Raw genomic sequence first — 15,696 nt, 5'->3', positions numbered from 1 at the left:
GGAACACTTTAAAAAATTCTAAGGGTAAAAGTAGAAGATAAAACTACAATATTTATAAGATTATACTGCTCTAAACCCTTAATTTATTATTAGAAAGTAAAAACAGATTAAAGAGTTAATACCAAATTTATTATTACTATTTTTAAAATTTCCCCAAGAATGCCCATATATCAGTAGTGCTCAAAACTTTTTAAACTTATCCACCCTGATTTTGTTTTTGTTTGTTTTTTAAGGGGGTGGGGGGATCTCGCTCTGTCACCAAGGCTAGGGGGCACAGTAACAGCTCATTGCAGCCTAAAATTCCTGGGCTCAAATGATCCTCCCACCTCAGCCTCCAGAGCAGCTGAGACTATAGGTGCGTTACATCACGCCTAATTTTTATTTTATTTCTTTAGAGACAGCGTCTCTCTCTGTTGCCCAGGCTAGTCTGGAACTCCTGGCCTCAAGTGATCCTCCTGCCTCAGCCTCTCAAGTAGCTAGGATTACATGTATGAGCCACCATGCCTAGCTCTTATCCCTTTTTGATGAACAAAACATTTTCTCTCCTCCAATAAGATGCAAGAACGGGCCCTATGGATGCAAATCCTGATGCCATCCCACTGAGATTCACACCTCTACTGGCTAAACCAGGAGGCTAGTCAGAGCTTTTTCAAACTTACGTCCCTTCCACCTCCGTTCTCAGTTCAGTTGCTTGCTATGGGAACAACAATCTTTGGTTAACTGTCCGTCCATTTTAATCCTTTTTCATGGTTAAAATTTGAATTAGCCAAAGGTATCCTTTTTGTAAAATATCATGTTATATTATTTAGAGTACAAGTCAGCAAACATTTGTAACCATCATATGGTAAATATTTGAGGCTTTAAGAATCATATACTATTTCCATTGCATGTTCTTATTTTTTAAAAACAATTCTTTAAAAATGCAATAACCAGCCGGGCACGGTGGCTCACGCCTGTAATCCCAGCACTTTGGGAGGCTGAGGCAGGCGGCTCACGAGGTCAGGAGATCGAGACCATCCTGGCTAACACAGTGAAACCCCATCTCTAATAAAAATACAAAAAATTAGCCGGGCGAGGTGGCGGGCGCCTGTAGTCCCAGCTACTGGGGAGGCTGAGGCAGAAGAATGGCGTGAACCCCGGGGGGCGGAGCCTGCAGTGAGCCAAGATGGCGCCACTGCACTCCAGCCTGGGCGACAGCGAGACTCTGTCTCAAAAAAAAAAAAATAAAATAAAATAAAAATGCAATAACCATGCTTAGCTTCATGGCCTTCCAAAAACTGATCTCCTGCACAATTTACCCACAGCAGCCATTATTAGTTTACCACCCCCTGATCGAAAGAATGATTCATGGTTCTAGCAATGTTTCCATCAGCAAGAACAAAAGAATTCTGTGAACAGCAGCAACTCTGCTCATTCCTTGTCCATCTTGGCCCAAGTCTTAAATTTGTATCATCCCTTTTTCAGATCACATATATAAAATATTTCTAAAATTATCCATTGCAATTTGAACAAAAGGGTCATCTTCTGAGAATGTGAATTACAGTATGGAAGAAACAAAAAACTGAGCTCTTTGAGAGGTTTATTATCCTGCATTTTTGGCTAAAACAACATTTTCTGATAGTATGCTACTTCACATAAACAGCCATCCTTCCCAGCCAAAAAATTTTGCCATTATCTCAGTGGAAGGTATTGTTAAAACGCAAGTGTTATCAGTGGGAAGAAAATACAACGGATCTGGAAGCTGCTGCATTCTAGCAGACATACTGTCACTAAGAACTCTACTCGGTTTTTAAAGAAATGGTCAGTAGTATAAAATGCGAAATCTCACCGGGTATGGTAGCTCATGCCTGTAATCCCAGCACTTTGGGAGGCTGAGGCGGAGGGATCACTTGAGGTCAGGAGTTCAAGACCAGCCCTGCCAGCAAGGTGAAACCCCGTCTCTACCAAAAATACAAAAATTAGCTGGACGTGGTGGCACATGCCTGTAGTCCCAGATACTCGGGAGGCTAAAGCAGGAGAATTGTTTGAACCCTGGAGACAGAGGTTGCAGTGAGCCGAGATCATGCCACTGCACTCCAGCCTGAGTGACAGAGCAAGACTTTGTCTCAAAAACAAAACAAAACAAAACAAAATAAACAAAAAAAACCCACGAAATCTCAAGTCACACAGCCTGGGTTTAAAGTTGCTAAGGCTGAGGGTGGGAAAAACATTTACTCTTTCTACGTCTCAGTGTCCTCATCTGTATGACTAGCAAGACAACAGTTACCACCTTGGAAAGTAGTGATAAATTATTAAATTAAACCATATGAAGTAGTTAGTACGGTACCTAACAGTTGGCTGTTACTTTAATTACATTCTGTATTACATATTGACCCTTCATGTTGAACAAAATCTTTGTAAATCTAAATAAGAAAAAAATTTGAGCATCTTTTTAACAATCTTTTCAAAGTGATGTTAGATCAATATATTCATTCCAATTATTTGATTTAGCTGTGAAGACCTAGAAGTGCCCTTCTTTCCTCTAGCATATAATTATTATGAAAATAAAACCCTGCTGTTTGGCACCAGTATCATCTGTCTAACTAGGCTTTCACTTCATCCTTATGTTCTGAACACCTAATTGGTTCTAAAAAAGTCACTTTTTCAGATCTTCTCACATCTATTCTCTCACAGTTTTGTCAGATATAAAAGGCTAGTTACACTTCTGCTCTCTATTATGTTTTTGAGTTCTAAAAGGCCAGTTTTTTGGAATATAGTTCTTATTTGTACACTACTGTAGCATATAAACAAAATTATAGAAATACAATATATTGTATATACATTAATTATATTGTATTATTTATAATATATAATATACAATATATAAATATAAATTTATAGAAACACTATGTGATAATTAATTACTGTGTAAGGCCTATATTAAAATCCCAGCCACTAAAATTCTAAAAACATCCAAGCTTATAATTATAAATCTGTTACTAACAGTGTGGGTTGAATTATATCTTTAAAGAAAGAATGCATTTTCTGATTTTTTAACTGTAATAGCTTCTCCACAGAAAAACAAAGACTTCCTTTGTGCTGAGTGTTCTCAAAATTTATTTATCTTCATAAGCACATCAGCTTAAGTATTCTCCCTATTTCATACATAAAGAAAACTGAAGTTCAAAGGCAGCAGTTTGTCTGAGGGCACATTTGGAAAATAGGAGAAATAGTAATCAAACCCAGGTCTCCTGATTCCAAGTTTACTGTTATTTTTATTATGTTACAGCTTCCTTATTAGAACTTTAGTTTTCTCCCCATCGACACATAGATTTGATTAGAAACTTAATAGAACCCATATAAGTCAGTTCAAGTCAAGTCCTCTAACTTGGGTAACTATTCTCAGAAGGACCCTTAGATGCCTATTATGTCTTTATAATTATAATAAAATTAATATAGAACCTTATTAAGTGTCAAAATTAATCTCAACAGTCTATCTGCTCAAGTAATTGTGAATAAACAAGCTTCAAAGAATATGTCATATTCAGAATTTAGTCAACTGTTAAGAATTCATTTAGATAATAATTCAGTTTACATTATCAATACAATTACCAATACAAATTTGTCATTTAAAGAAAATGCAATACTAACAGAAAAACAAACAGAAAAAGAAAATGCAATACTACGCTTCCAAATTTTATTCATATAAACCAATTATATCTTGCTAAAAAAAAGAGACTATTCAGAATTGAGGTTTCCATAAACCAAAGTAGGGATGCTCCATAAAAAATAATTTAAAATACAACAAAATGACAACATTTAACTGCTTAAAATAATAAATTTTCAAGTTTTGATGTTTAAGTCGTCATATGTGCTAATTTGTGTAATTTTAAAATTCCCTTTAAAACATTATTAGTAAAACGTTAAACTCAAATCTAGGAATCTGCTGAAAAGTTACTGTGTATTAATTTAAAGACGAAAAATCCTTTAACTGCTTATACTAAGGCCAACGTAAATAATCTTCAACAACCAGTTTCATTTTTAATGTTTCAGTTCCAAGCACAGTACTCAAAATAACACAATTCTTATACAATGACAGCAAAGTTGTTTCAAACAGCGGATGTTTCACTAAGTTGCCTAGAATTTAGTGTGTCTACACCCAAAAACTAAACCAGAGTCAAACACAAGATATATATATTTCTTGCTTTATACTATAACCTTTGCCAAGACAAGTTACATGCCTTTTTCTATTCATGACAGCGACCAAATAGACCATGACACATGACCATGGGTCAGCTGGAGTCCAGAACAGTCATCCTCCAATCTCCACGGGGGAATGGTTCCAGGAAACCCCACACCAAAATCAAAATCCAGGATGCTCTAATTCCTCATATAAACTGGCACAGTATTTTCATATAACCTACACACCCCTCCTGCACACTTTAAATCATCTCTAGATTACTTATAATACCTAATACAATGTAAATGTTATGGAAATAATTGTTAGAATGTATTTTTTAAATTTTTTATATATATATTTTTTTCTAAATTATTTTGATCTACAGTTGAATTCACAGATGTGACACCCGCAGATAAGAAAGGCCTGCTGTACATGAATTCTTCCTGTGTCTCTTCTGCAAAAAAACCTGCCATAGCCATCTGTACTGTCATGGATAACCTAGGGCTTACCTATACCACACATCTCATTCACCTTACGATTTAGTTTTAATATAAGCAGAAGTTGCATTCGACTATGTTGCCACCTAAATTTTCTTATCAAAAACTTCTCATCCAACCATCCTTTTCTTACCTGTGATGCCTAAGCTCAAATACGGCTGTTTTTGAGTGTGTAAGGTAAATAACTAAATGAGGCCCTGCCTCACAACTGATGATTGCCTTCTCTGTAGTAACTTCTCAACTTACATTCATCACTATTCAATACGATAAGCTTGTGATTTTTCAGTACCCTGCTTTATCAAATTCCATCAAGAAAAAACATCTTATCATTTTCACCAATTTGTTATCAAATACTTACACTCCTCTATATTCCATAGGTCCAATAACATTATTCATTGCAAAGTAATTTATTAACTCACATTTCCTCATCATTTCATTGACATAGCTTCTCAAAAAATAATAGAAACTGAGAATGTTCACATTTAAAATGTCTTTCTAAAATTTTAAATTTGATTCCTATAACAGCCTTTGCCACTTTTAGATATAACCACAAAAGCAACTTAAATATCCTAAAATTGGCTGTTAAATTTTTTTTTCTAAGTAAAAGTGCATTAAAATAGGAAGTTATTTTAAATAAGTATGTTTGGTATTCTCTGGCAACTAAAGGCTACTTAGCTTAGTATTACAGATATCTTTCTATGAATTCTGAAATTTATACAAGGAAACTACTAGTAAGAATGAAACTAACCTGTTTAGTATTACTTGTTCAGAGTAAGTTGTACAAGATACATTTTATTTGTTACAATTCTGTAGTGACATGGTAAATACCCACAAAATTTGAGAAAGGGAAGAATGACTGTCAATTGGTTTTAACTTAAGCTGAAGCTGCATTAGACTATTATTATTATTATTTTCTTATTCATCCACAATTTTCCAGATTATGAAGAAAAAAAAAGAAAACCAAAAACTAACTTACAAAGAAATTCTGAATCAACTAAAATACTGAAATTGATTAGGATTTATTTAACCTAAAGCTAAAGTCTTTCTTAAATTCTGTTTAAAATATATATAAACAGATTGACAAAACAGAAGTCAAGACATGTCTTCTCTGACAGTTTCCAACAAGAATACAAACTATTGTGATGGTTGTAAATCTCACAAATAACTGTATAGAAGGAGGCAAATGCAATAGCCAAATTATCTTCATATATTCCTAAATGTCATTTGATGATTACCCAAAGAAAAAAAGCTTTGCATATTCTCTAATCAATTCAGGATATGTCAACCACCCAAATTATTTCTTAATGTTCAGTGTTCCATAAAAACAAGTCACAGTAGAAATCAGTAGCAAAATTTTTCCAGAGGTCTATCCACAATGCCTTAACCATGATTTGTTTTTGGTATTAACTAAACATTTTTCCTTATTTTTTAGACCTGTTTCATCCTTGAGTCTATAAAGTAATTATACTAATAGTATCTTCCGAAGATTTTTTTTTTTCTTTTCTTGAGACAGGGTATCACTGTGTCGCCCAGGCTGGAGGGCAGTGGCATGGGACACAGCTTATTGCAGCTTCATCCTCCCTGAGCTCAGGTGACCCTCTCACCTCAGCCTTTGGGGTAATTCGGACTACAGGCATGTGCCACTACACCTGGCTAATTTTTTTTTTAGTTTTTGTAGAGATAGGGTTTTCCATTTTGTCCAGGCTGGTCTCCAACTCATGGCCTCCGAAAGTACTGGGATTACAGGCATGAGCCACCCACCACACCTTGACTCTTCTGAAGTTTTAATGTGGCCTTTTTATACTGCAGATTCTATGTTCAGAAAGTACATACACACTTGTGCCTGAAATAAAAATGTAAATGCTTTCCTTAAAGAAAACTTTATTATAAAGCTCTAAGCGGAACAACCTTTACTACCACTACTAAAGTTCTGATAATAGCAAATCCAAACCCTTACATAGTACTTGATTCATGCCAGTTATTACTCACAGACCACACAAAGTAGAAGCTATTATTAGCCCATTTTACAGAATGGAAAACAGACTCCCTCAATACGATTCTGCCTCACAACAATCAAACAAAAACCATTATGGTTTGGGAAAGGGACACTCCAGCTCCCGCTTTATGTTCATGCTGCTTTACAATTATTTAAGAGTATTAACAATATAGTAAGTATTGCATTTAAAAATGTTTGTAAATGCCTCAAATTTTAAAAAATGGTATAATCATCAATAGAATAATTCTATATGTAAGAAAGAATGCTCCTTCAGCCTCTCGGCAACATATTCACACCTAACATTTTATTCATCATATAACCCTTCACATCTAACATATTTTATTCATCATTATAACAACCATGTGAGATTAAAGCTGTTTCAGAGACTACCACGCAAAGCTTCTATTTCATTGATACTCTACTAAAAAAGGAAACAGTAACTCTACTACACACATTTACTTTATTACATGTTCCCCCAACCCCAAAAAATTATAATAATCAAGTGTTGAAACTATGTTATCTTCAATATAGAATGGGAATCCCTAATTCTAAAACATTTAATATGGTATCTTTTTTTTTTTCCCTGAAAGTTGTCTCTAGGTTTTATACCTTAACTTTCACATTAATCAGCACACACTAAATAAATGTATACCTAAGATACATACTTAAATAAATCCTATCCATTGTTCCTATTCATCTCTGAATTTGAGACCACCAATAATGAAAACTAGTACTTAAACTATGATGGAAATCATGGTAATTTTGGGGCATTTTACAACGTAGTTAGTGTCTCAAATCATCTTTGCAACAAGAAATGATATTACCACCAAAGAATGGCACTATGAAAAGCATTCATATAATTTTGTAACCTATGTGATTTCTACTTTCTGTGTTTTGGAAAATTAAACTCTAAGAATGAAATAAAGCTTAGTTCTTAAATATAATGTACTGCTATTTCTAGTTCAAAATCACAGATTATCAGATTGAAAAAATTTCAATCCACTTATTTTTCAAATGAGGTAACTGGGACAAAGAGAAATTCCATGACTTGCCCAAGATTACCTACAGGTTAACTGTCAGCAGGGCTTAAAACCACAATCCACATCTCCTGACTCCCAATCCTTTCACTTGAAACAAACAAACAAAAAAGATTTCTAATAAAGTGGAATAATTTTAAGAAAGGCAAGTATCACTATTTTACAAGGAAAAAATTAAATCATTTTAACAGATTGGCAAAACATGAACTAGTTCTTGGGGGGAAAAAAGAGAAGTCTTACAAGAAAAAATGTAATCAAGAGAGCCCCAAATCCGGTAAAATGCTTGACAATTCTGCCTCTAGATCTCATAAACATGCAATCATCATTAAGTGACAACTAGAAAGCAGACTTAATGAACTAACTAGATTCACTATTCAAACTAAGAAATTGTTTACAACTGACAAAGCTTTCCTTTCGTCCAAAAAAAAAGTTTTTTATTCTACAGTTTAAGAATTCTGATACTTGGAAAAAGTGCCCCTTTTCTTTAAAATAAATCTCATATTTTAAAAAATGTAAAATCTAATTAAACGTATACCATAGTACCAAAAACAACTTTTAGCTGCCTATCCAATTCCATTTACTTTGTTAAAAATGTTTTAAATCTTAAGGTAGATGGTGATAATCACAGTCATGTTTTATACCAGAGACAGAAACAACCATAAGATATGAGCATTTCCTTTCTCTATCACACTTGAAATGAATGCATCAATTTTAACCTGTACACTTTTAAAACTGCTCTTAAAATTCTACTTTCCTCTTGATTAAAATTCAACCATTACGATTATAACTAGACTAACTACAGATGATCAGTGCCTATTTTTAAATTCACATGTACAAATATTACACCCCATTTTAAACAGCGATAATTTGAGGTTTTCTAGAAATTTCAATGTGATGTGATATATGAGTTCTCCCATTTAAAATACTGCTCAGTTTATTAGTTAATACAACAAATCATTTCCAGGTAGAGTGGAAACTAATGAAACTACAGTTTCACTCACCAAGTAATTTTCAAATCAATGTTAAATAAATTCAACTCCATATGCAACAACGTAAAACTTTTTAAGTCAGAAAAATTAAAATAGAAAATACTGTACAAGAGACTTTGCATGTGCTGACTTAGATATTGAACAGCAAGATCTACTATTGAACAAAAAAATCCAGTGTTCCAAATGTTTTTAGACCTAACTAAATCTCAACTAAAAAGGTAAAATAAAGTTAACTCACACACCTAGATATACAGTTTGACGGATGAGAAAGCACCTCAAATGGTACCTTGCATCCAGTAGATATAGAGTAAGCAATATGCTGAATGAATGAAAAGAGAAAACTAGTCAAAGAACTCCAAGTTCTAATAAGATTTCTAAACTGTCTGATGAGTATGCCAACGCTCCTGTTCTAGTAAGGAGAAAACTCCAAGCAAGAAAAACCACTTCCATTCAAAATAGGTGAATTTTGAGAATAATACATAGATAAAAAGAATGCTTACTGTATCTTAAAGCCGAGATGCAGACTAGGGATAGAAATTCACTTTACTAATAATTCCTCCCCCCCACCCTCCCCCCCAAAATTAAATTAACTCAAAATCAAAATTGATAGCTCATTTTTACTGAAAAAAAAAAAAAAAAGATATTCCTACGAGGATTAGCCATTACCATAATTTAGCCAGATACCATTAGGCTGCTTCATTTAAAAAATATAACATTACCAAAAGATTTCAAGAAAACGCAGCAATCCTCAGTGACTTAAGGTTTGTGGGTTTTTAAGAGATGCACACATGTAAAAGCAGATGCAAAGATGAGTTTTGTAAAACCTGCCCCATCTTAAAAATGGAGTATTATAATCTTTGCGATAATTTTTTCAAACAGCAAGGAAGACATGTAAATTCACTGAAGACTTCTATCAAATATTTATAAACCTAAAAATTAATTTCAAATTAGTAAATCTTGGAGTTTACTTCCAGCTCCATTCACTTTGGCCAAGAATTGAATGAAAGTAACCCAAATCGCTCCTTGAAAACTAACACACGTTCAGTGTGAAAATGAATACACTAATACACTGTTAAATCTCCATTAGATTTATTAAACCTCAGTACCCTTGCTTATTTCAACAGCCGTGAGCGGTTATCAACAACTTATATTAAACCACAAGAGATTTATACACAAAAGTTAGGAAATATACTATATACAAAAAAAAAGCCATTATAATCATGTCCTGCCTTCACCTCACAAGACACTCATTCTAAGCTCGCTGAAACTTCCTAGTCATTAGAGAAGTTCTGATGAAATAACATCAGTAATTATAACTATCTCAAAACGGTTACAAAAGCCTCATAAAATCAACGCACTACATAAATTTCAAAGGCTTGGTGTGTCGGGTGCGACTGCTTTAACTGCCCCACACACATATACACACAACGAACCTGCATCAGTTTAGGAGAAAGTGTTACAGAAAACATAGCTCCTTTAAAATAACTTCCAATCACAATACTGAAGCGATAGATCCGCTTCTGAAAAGCAATTTTTAAAGATTCCTAAGATACTCATTTTGACAACCCACAAAATTAAGGTCTTAAATTTTTTAAGCTATTAAACAAAATATGTCCCAATATAAACACAACTTTTATTGGCCAGGTTCCATCCCACAGTAAATATGTGGACAAAAATCAAAACTCTTCAGTGTACTCCAATAATAATTTTTAATTAAACGAGAGGCATACCGTAAGAATTAAAAAAAAAGCCTACTAAACTTCTGGTTTTAGGGAATTACAGGCTTTACACTTCGGCAAAGATGTGTTTTAGTAAATGCAAGACGAAGCACTGACCAACTATCATCACACATCAGAACCCTTCCGACAAAAAACCTAGGACTGAATTTAAGGAAAACAAAATAAACGATAGAGGAGGAAAAAAATAATGTCTTGCCACGGTACCGCAGCGGCTGGATAGCCTGCTTGTGAAATGCTAATGCCACTTCGGAGCAGTTAGTCACCAGCTATTGTGTAGGGCAGGAGAAAGCCGAGCCGGCCGCGCGTGCAGAGCGAGCAAGCGAACGAGCGAGCGCGCTCTCCCTCTTCGCGCCGCTCCCGCCGCCGCCGACTCTCGCGCGCCCCCGCGCCCGCACGGACGCGCGCGCCGGCCCCTCCTCCTCCGGCCTTGCACTGCACAACACTCATGACGTATCTTTATTTCTAGCACATTAACAAAATATCACAAATAAATTGTCCGCAGCCCCTGCGACCCCGGAGTACGAGTACCCCCGGCCACTGGCCCCCGCAGACCCCGCACCGGCCTCCCAACCCTCCCCGTGGCCTTTGGAGCTTTCACGTTCTAGGGCCAAGTTTTTGTCTCTGTAAAAAATTGCGGGAAATTCAATTTTTATTCGACTCAGGGAAAAGTTTCTTTGCTCTGCGACGTGAATGTCTCACCAGATTCTGGTAGGTCCTGGGATGCTCCTTCCCGGTCCAGTCGGTGCGCCGGGGCAGCAGCTGCGGGGAGAGGACACCCCGTGAGCCCGGCCCCCGGCCCCTACCCGCCCGCTCCCCTCCCCCGCCCGCCCCGCGCCCCGGCGGGGACCCCGAGCCCCGCGCCCCGCGCCCTGGCGGCGGCGGCAGCGGCGGCGCAGCGGCCCAGAGGCGGCCGCGCGACGGCGGGACGCACCGGGCCGCCGCCGCCCTTACCTCCTTCTCGGCCACCTCGCGGATCAGCACCTGCAACAACAAAGCGGGGAGAGCTGAGCCCCGCGCCCCGGGCCGCGGCCCCGCCGCCGCCGCCTCCCTCCCCCCACGCCCGCGAGCGGCGAGCGCCGGCCCGGCCCGCGCCGCGCGCCGCCGTACCTGAGCCGCCTGCTGACAGGGTCCATCTTCCAGGAACCGTGCGATGAGGAAGTAGAGCTCTGCGCGGGAGAGAGGGACGGGGAGACACACAGGCTGAGCGGTCGGGCGGCGGGGGGCGGGGGACCGCGGGCGGAATCGCCCGGTGCCAGCGGCCCCGGCAGCCCCCCGACTTACCCGATCGCAGCTCCGAGAGGCCTTTCCTCTCACAAGACATGTTTATGGGTCACTTCAGGGCCGCCGACGGGACACCCCGCCGCCGAGGGGAAGCGGGGACGGTGCCGCCGCCTGCCCTATAGCTGTCAGTGTGTGTTCACGAGCCGAGCTTCGGCTCCACCATTCAAGCAACGGCGGCGGAGGCGGAGGAGGAGGAGGAGGAAACAACAACTCTCAGGCAGCGGCTACGGCCGTGGCCGCCTCCGCCGCGGATCCCTCCGCCGCAGAAAGGAGTCCGCCGCCTTCGCGGCCCCGGGCTCGGCCCCGGCCCCGGCCCCGGCCCGCGCCCCCACCCCCCGACGCTGAAAAAGGAGTGCCTCCGACCCCTCGTCCCCAGCGCTCCGCACCCGGCACAGCGCGACCCCCACCCGCTCCTCCCCGCAGGGCGTGCGATTTATTTATTTATTTCCAGTCGGAGAAGATGTCGGAGCCCAAGCTGCCGGTTGGTTGGAAGGCGCTTTCTCTGTGGAGGCCGATAGTGGCAGGGAGGGGGCCGGGACCGGCTCCGCGGAGGGATCTGACGCACACGGAGCCGCAGCACAGGCTCTATTCAGCGGCGCTGGCTGGAGCTGAGATGGAAGTTAGTTTCTATGTAGCAGAAATAGGAAACAAATGAAGCAAAACTGCCCAGAGAGGGGAAATGCCCCAAGGATGGGTCTCACTCACGCGCGTACACAGACACACACGCAGAGAGCACTCTCACGCTGGGCAAGCTCGGGATCGCGCTACCCTGCCCGAGTTGAATGATAGTGTTTGGTTTCTGTCTCTTGCCATGTGCATGTGTATAAATGCTGCGGATTGGCATCTGTGTAAGTCTTGTCCTGCGTTATTTCTGCAGCCTATGCAAGTGTTGTGTAATTTATTGGAGTGCTGTATATTGCAATAGAGGTTTGGGCTGCTTTTTGTTAAGCACTTGCGTTTTGCAAACCCGTTATTTGCTGAAGCCACCTCTGCATATTTCTTTTATTACTGCCATTGCCTTTGGCGTACGTTTTTTAAATGTTTTTTATTGTTAAACGGGCAAAGCGAACTCTTGATTTGTACTTCAGATACTCTTTTTCCTTATTACAAAAAGGCTAGTGATGGCTAATTAGGTATTTGGAATTAAAGAACCTTAAAGCTTTTTTAAGTGTTTACGAGAAGGAAGAATGTAAAGCTGAGGGAAAGGAAAGGACGCTAATATTCATCTCTAACTGATCTGGAGGTAATTTAGTGACAGATCGATAACCTACCGAAGGATATTGAAAGAGTATACTACAGTTTAGCCAAGGTGAATAGTGATTAAATAATTTAAATAATTGTGTATCTTGCAGTTCACTTCGTCATGCTAATTAATGGCTTCTAATTTGAGATGTAAACCATTCCTGTTTACAGTTAATCACGGGAAGACTTCTTGAAAACTGACGAAAAGGAGAAAAAAACAATCTTTCATAAATTAGTATGTAATTACCGGTTTTATATGCTAAATCATACATCTGTGTTTTGCTGATGAGGATAAGGGCCTTGTTTTTAAAAAAACGAATATGGGTGAAATTAATGGAAACAATGGAAAAAGCCATTTGTTACAAAACAAGGACACCAAATGATATTTATCTCCAGATGATTTAAGCACTTTCCAAAAAGACTTGAGAGTTCAGTATTTTTGAAGGATTGCATTTTAAAGGGAATTTGGATAGTCGTTCTTTTGTTAACATTTAACAAAAGATTCTCCTTAAAAATGTTAGATAATAAACTGCATTTTATGGGTCTGGTTTAAAAAGGTTATTTGTGGAGAAAGGACCAACAAACTGTCTTGTGGTTTTCTAGATTGTCTCCTCAAGCCTTGTAACCTCCTAGCTCCTTACATTCCTAGTGGGAAATACTTGCTGCAAATGCCTTGGGCTGCACTGTAAGCCCAAGTGTGCTGCACCGGTGTGATGCCCTATACTAAAACATCCAGAAATCATCATACATATGAGGAAGAAGAAATAAAGCCTCAAACCCTTTGGAATAATAGGATTTAAAATTGCCTTTTGTAACTGAATCTTAAAAATGGAAGGCTACCATGACTTGTCCTATTGCAACCTGGTTATCAGAATAACTTAGTTTTTTAAATATAGCTATTCTCAAATACTGAACATATTTGCATCTTTAAAGACACTTTATTCTATTCTATTATAGGTAAAGTAGCCTCTTTCTAGGTGGTTAGGCTTGAAAAGATAGACTGAAAAGATAGGACATTTTGTATGCCTTTTTGCAAATTGTATTTACTTCTAAGACCGATGCTGTTTTAGCATAACTTTTAAAAAAGTATTCTTCAAATAATTGTAATATTTTACATGATCATGAAGTTCTTCAAATAAACAGAGTTTAGAAACTAAAAATTATAATGGGATTTTCTGGTTTTGAAGGCTTGGAATGTATGATTCTTACTAATAGATGTTTTATCCTTCTGATTGAAAATAAACCAAATTATGACATGGAATATAATATTACTCTGGGTAAAGTTTGTGATATATATCTTCTGTGTGTTATGTAAACATAGAAAACTGGCATGATTATCTCATATATTCTTTTCATTTAGAAGCCACAAAAGCTTTCAGCCTAAATATGCTACTAGTACTTAGCTCCTTAAAAAATTTTTGGAAAATCCCCCTCTAAGTTTTCTAAACATGATGTTCCTGTCATTTTGATTGACTTTTGACAGTGTTTATATTTCTTTTTCAAATGTCCAATATGAAGATAGTTGTAACCTTCCCTTTGAACTATTATCTGTTATAAGAAAATATACATTACCTGCTAAAAATTAAAACTTCTCTTCAGCCAAATAAACTATTTGTATTTAACAGTGGATATTAAATTGAATTTTGCTAAGTCCTTTAAATGTAACAAATACTCCAAATAGCCCTTTTAGTTTCCTTAAACATAAAAAACATTTCTGAATTATAGCATTGGCTGTTAACTATAAGATTTATTAAGTTGTTTATTGTACTTGTTTGTGTACAAAGTCTGTACATAGCGAATAGAAAGAAAAGTCTTATTTGGAAGTTCTAGATTTTAGTTCCCAAAGCAATGATCCTTGCAATTTTTTGTTCAGCCAACTCTTTTGCATATAAGGATAGTTCAGATTCCATCTATATCCTTTCCTGTTTGTTTATTTTAACATTTTTATGGGTTCCAAAAATAAAATATCACTTTAAAAAGATCTCCATGCAGTTTAAATAACAAGGTTAACAAATAATAGTAAAAGTTTGGAAAGCCAAGAGCTAACGTTTTTATATAATATAGTCTTTCTAGGAGAAATAGAAACTTTTCTTGAAATATAAAAGTTTATGTGAAATTCATCACTTTTCACTTGGCAACGCATGAAACAAAATAAACATTTAGCAAAAATTGTGTCTTGATCTTGTAAGCTATTATTCCAATAAAATAATAAAATGCTATCATTTCAGTTATTTCAGGAACAAGATGGGATGGTATTTATAAGTACAAAAATTATACATTTATGAAATTTAGTCTCCAGTAGTGTGGTGAATAATACATAACTCAAAAAATCTCTACAAGTACAACTTTTAAAATTTCATGTTAAATCTTGGTTTTGTTTTGATGTTACATTTCTTCTATAGCAGAAGCTTTATCCTGTGAAATACAGAAATGTAAAAGTAGAAAACACTGTTCTCTCAAAAGTACTTTAAAAAAAAATACTCATCTGCCCCAAGAACACAATACAACTGTCAAGGATCTTATTTAACAAGCCACACTCCTCCTTGTGGCTTGCTCCCCAATATTGTGTGTTTCTGTCCATGCTTGTCTGACTTTCTCTCTCTCACACACACACACACACACACACACATACACACCCTTCTTCATAAAGCATGAATATCAGATTTGAAGCACATGAACAGATATACTATTTGGCTGCTACAAAAAGAATAGAGATAACCAACTTCAGTGAGCCGTTCCATTATTTAACAATGTTT

The 15,696-nt window shown here is 37.5% G+C and overlaps 1 protein-coding gene and 1 long non-coding RNA gene across 3 annotated transcripts in view; one reads left to right on the top strand and one right to left on the bottom strand.

The window, feature by feature from the left end:
- The window catches only part of PHIP (pleckstrin homology domain interacting protein), a 137,859-nt gene extending 125,844 nt beyond the window's left edge, over window positions 1-12,015 (bottom strand). Inside the window, exons 1-4 of one of the 2 annotated variants that reach the window (XM_055274198.2) lie at window positions 11,699-12,015; window positions 11,525-11,583; window positions 11,369-11,398; window positions 11,117-11,176 (exon numbers count right to left, since the gene is read on the bottom strand). In XM_055274198.2, the coding sequence (XP_055130173.1) occupies window positions 11,117-11,176; window positions 11,369-11,398; window positions 11,525-11,583; window positions 11,699-11,738 (189 nt within the window). In that variant the 5' untranslated portion in view covers window positions 11,739-12,015. The remainder of the gene's footprint in view (window positions 1-11,116; window positions 11,177-11,368; window positions 11,399-11,524; window positions 11,584-11,698) is intronic. The other variant, XM_055274199.2, reaches the window with a different exon arrangement.
- Window positions 12,016-12,637: 622 nt separating this feature from the next.
- LOC134736448 (uncharacterized) lies at window positions 12,638-15,109 on the top strand. Its single transcript, XR_010120449.1, has 2 exons — window positions 12,638-13,007; window positions 13,112-15,109. It is a non-coding gene; the product is annotated as an uncharacterized lncRNA (long non-coding RNA).
- Window positions 15,110-15,696: the final 587 nt, after the last annotated feature.

Source organism: Symphalangus syndactylus, chromosome 4 (assembly GCF_028878055.3).
Source record: "Symphalangus syndactylus isolate Jambi chromosome 4, NHGRI_mSymSyn1-v2.1_pri, whole genome shotgun sequence".
Lineage (NCBI taxonomy): Eukaryota > Metazoa > Chordata > Mammalia > Primates > Hylobatidae > Symphalangus > Symphalangus syndactylus.
Note: the sequence above shows the minus strand (reverse complement) of the source record. Positions and strands in the feature narration are given on the sequence as shown.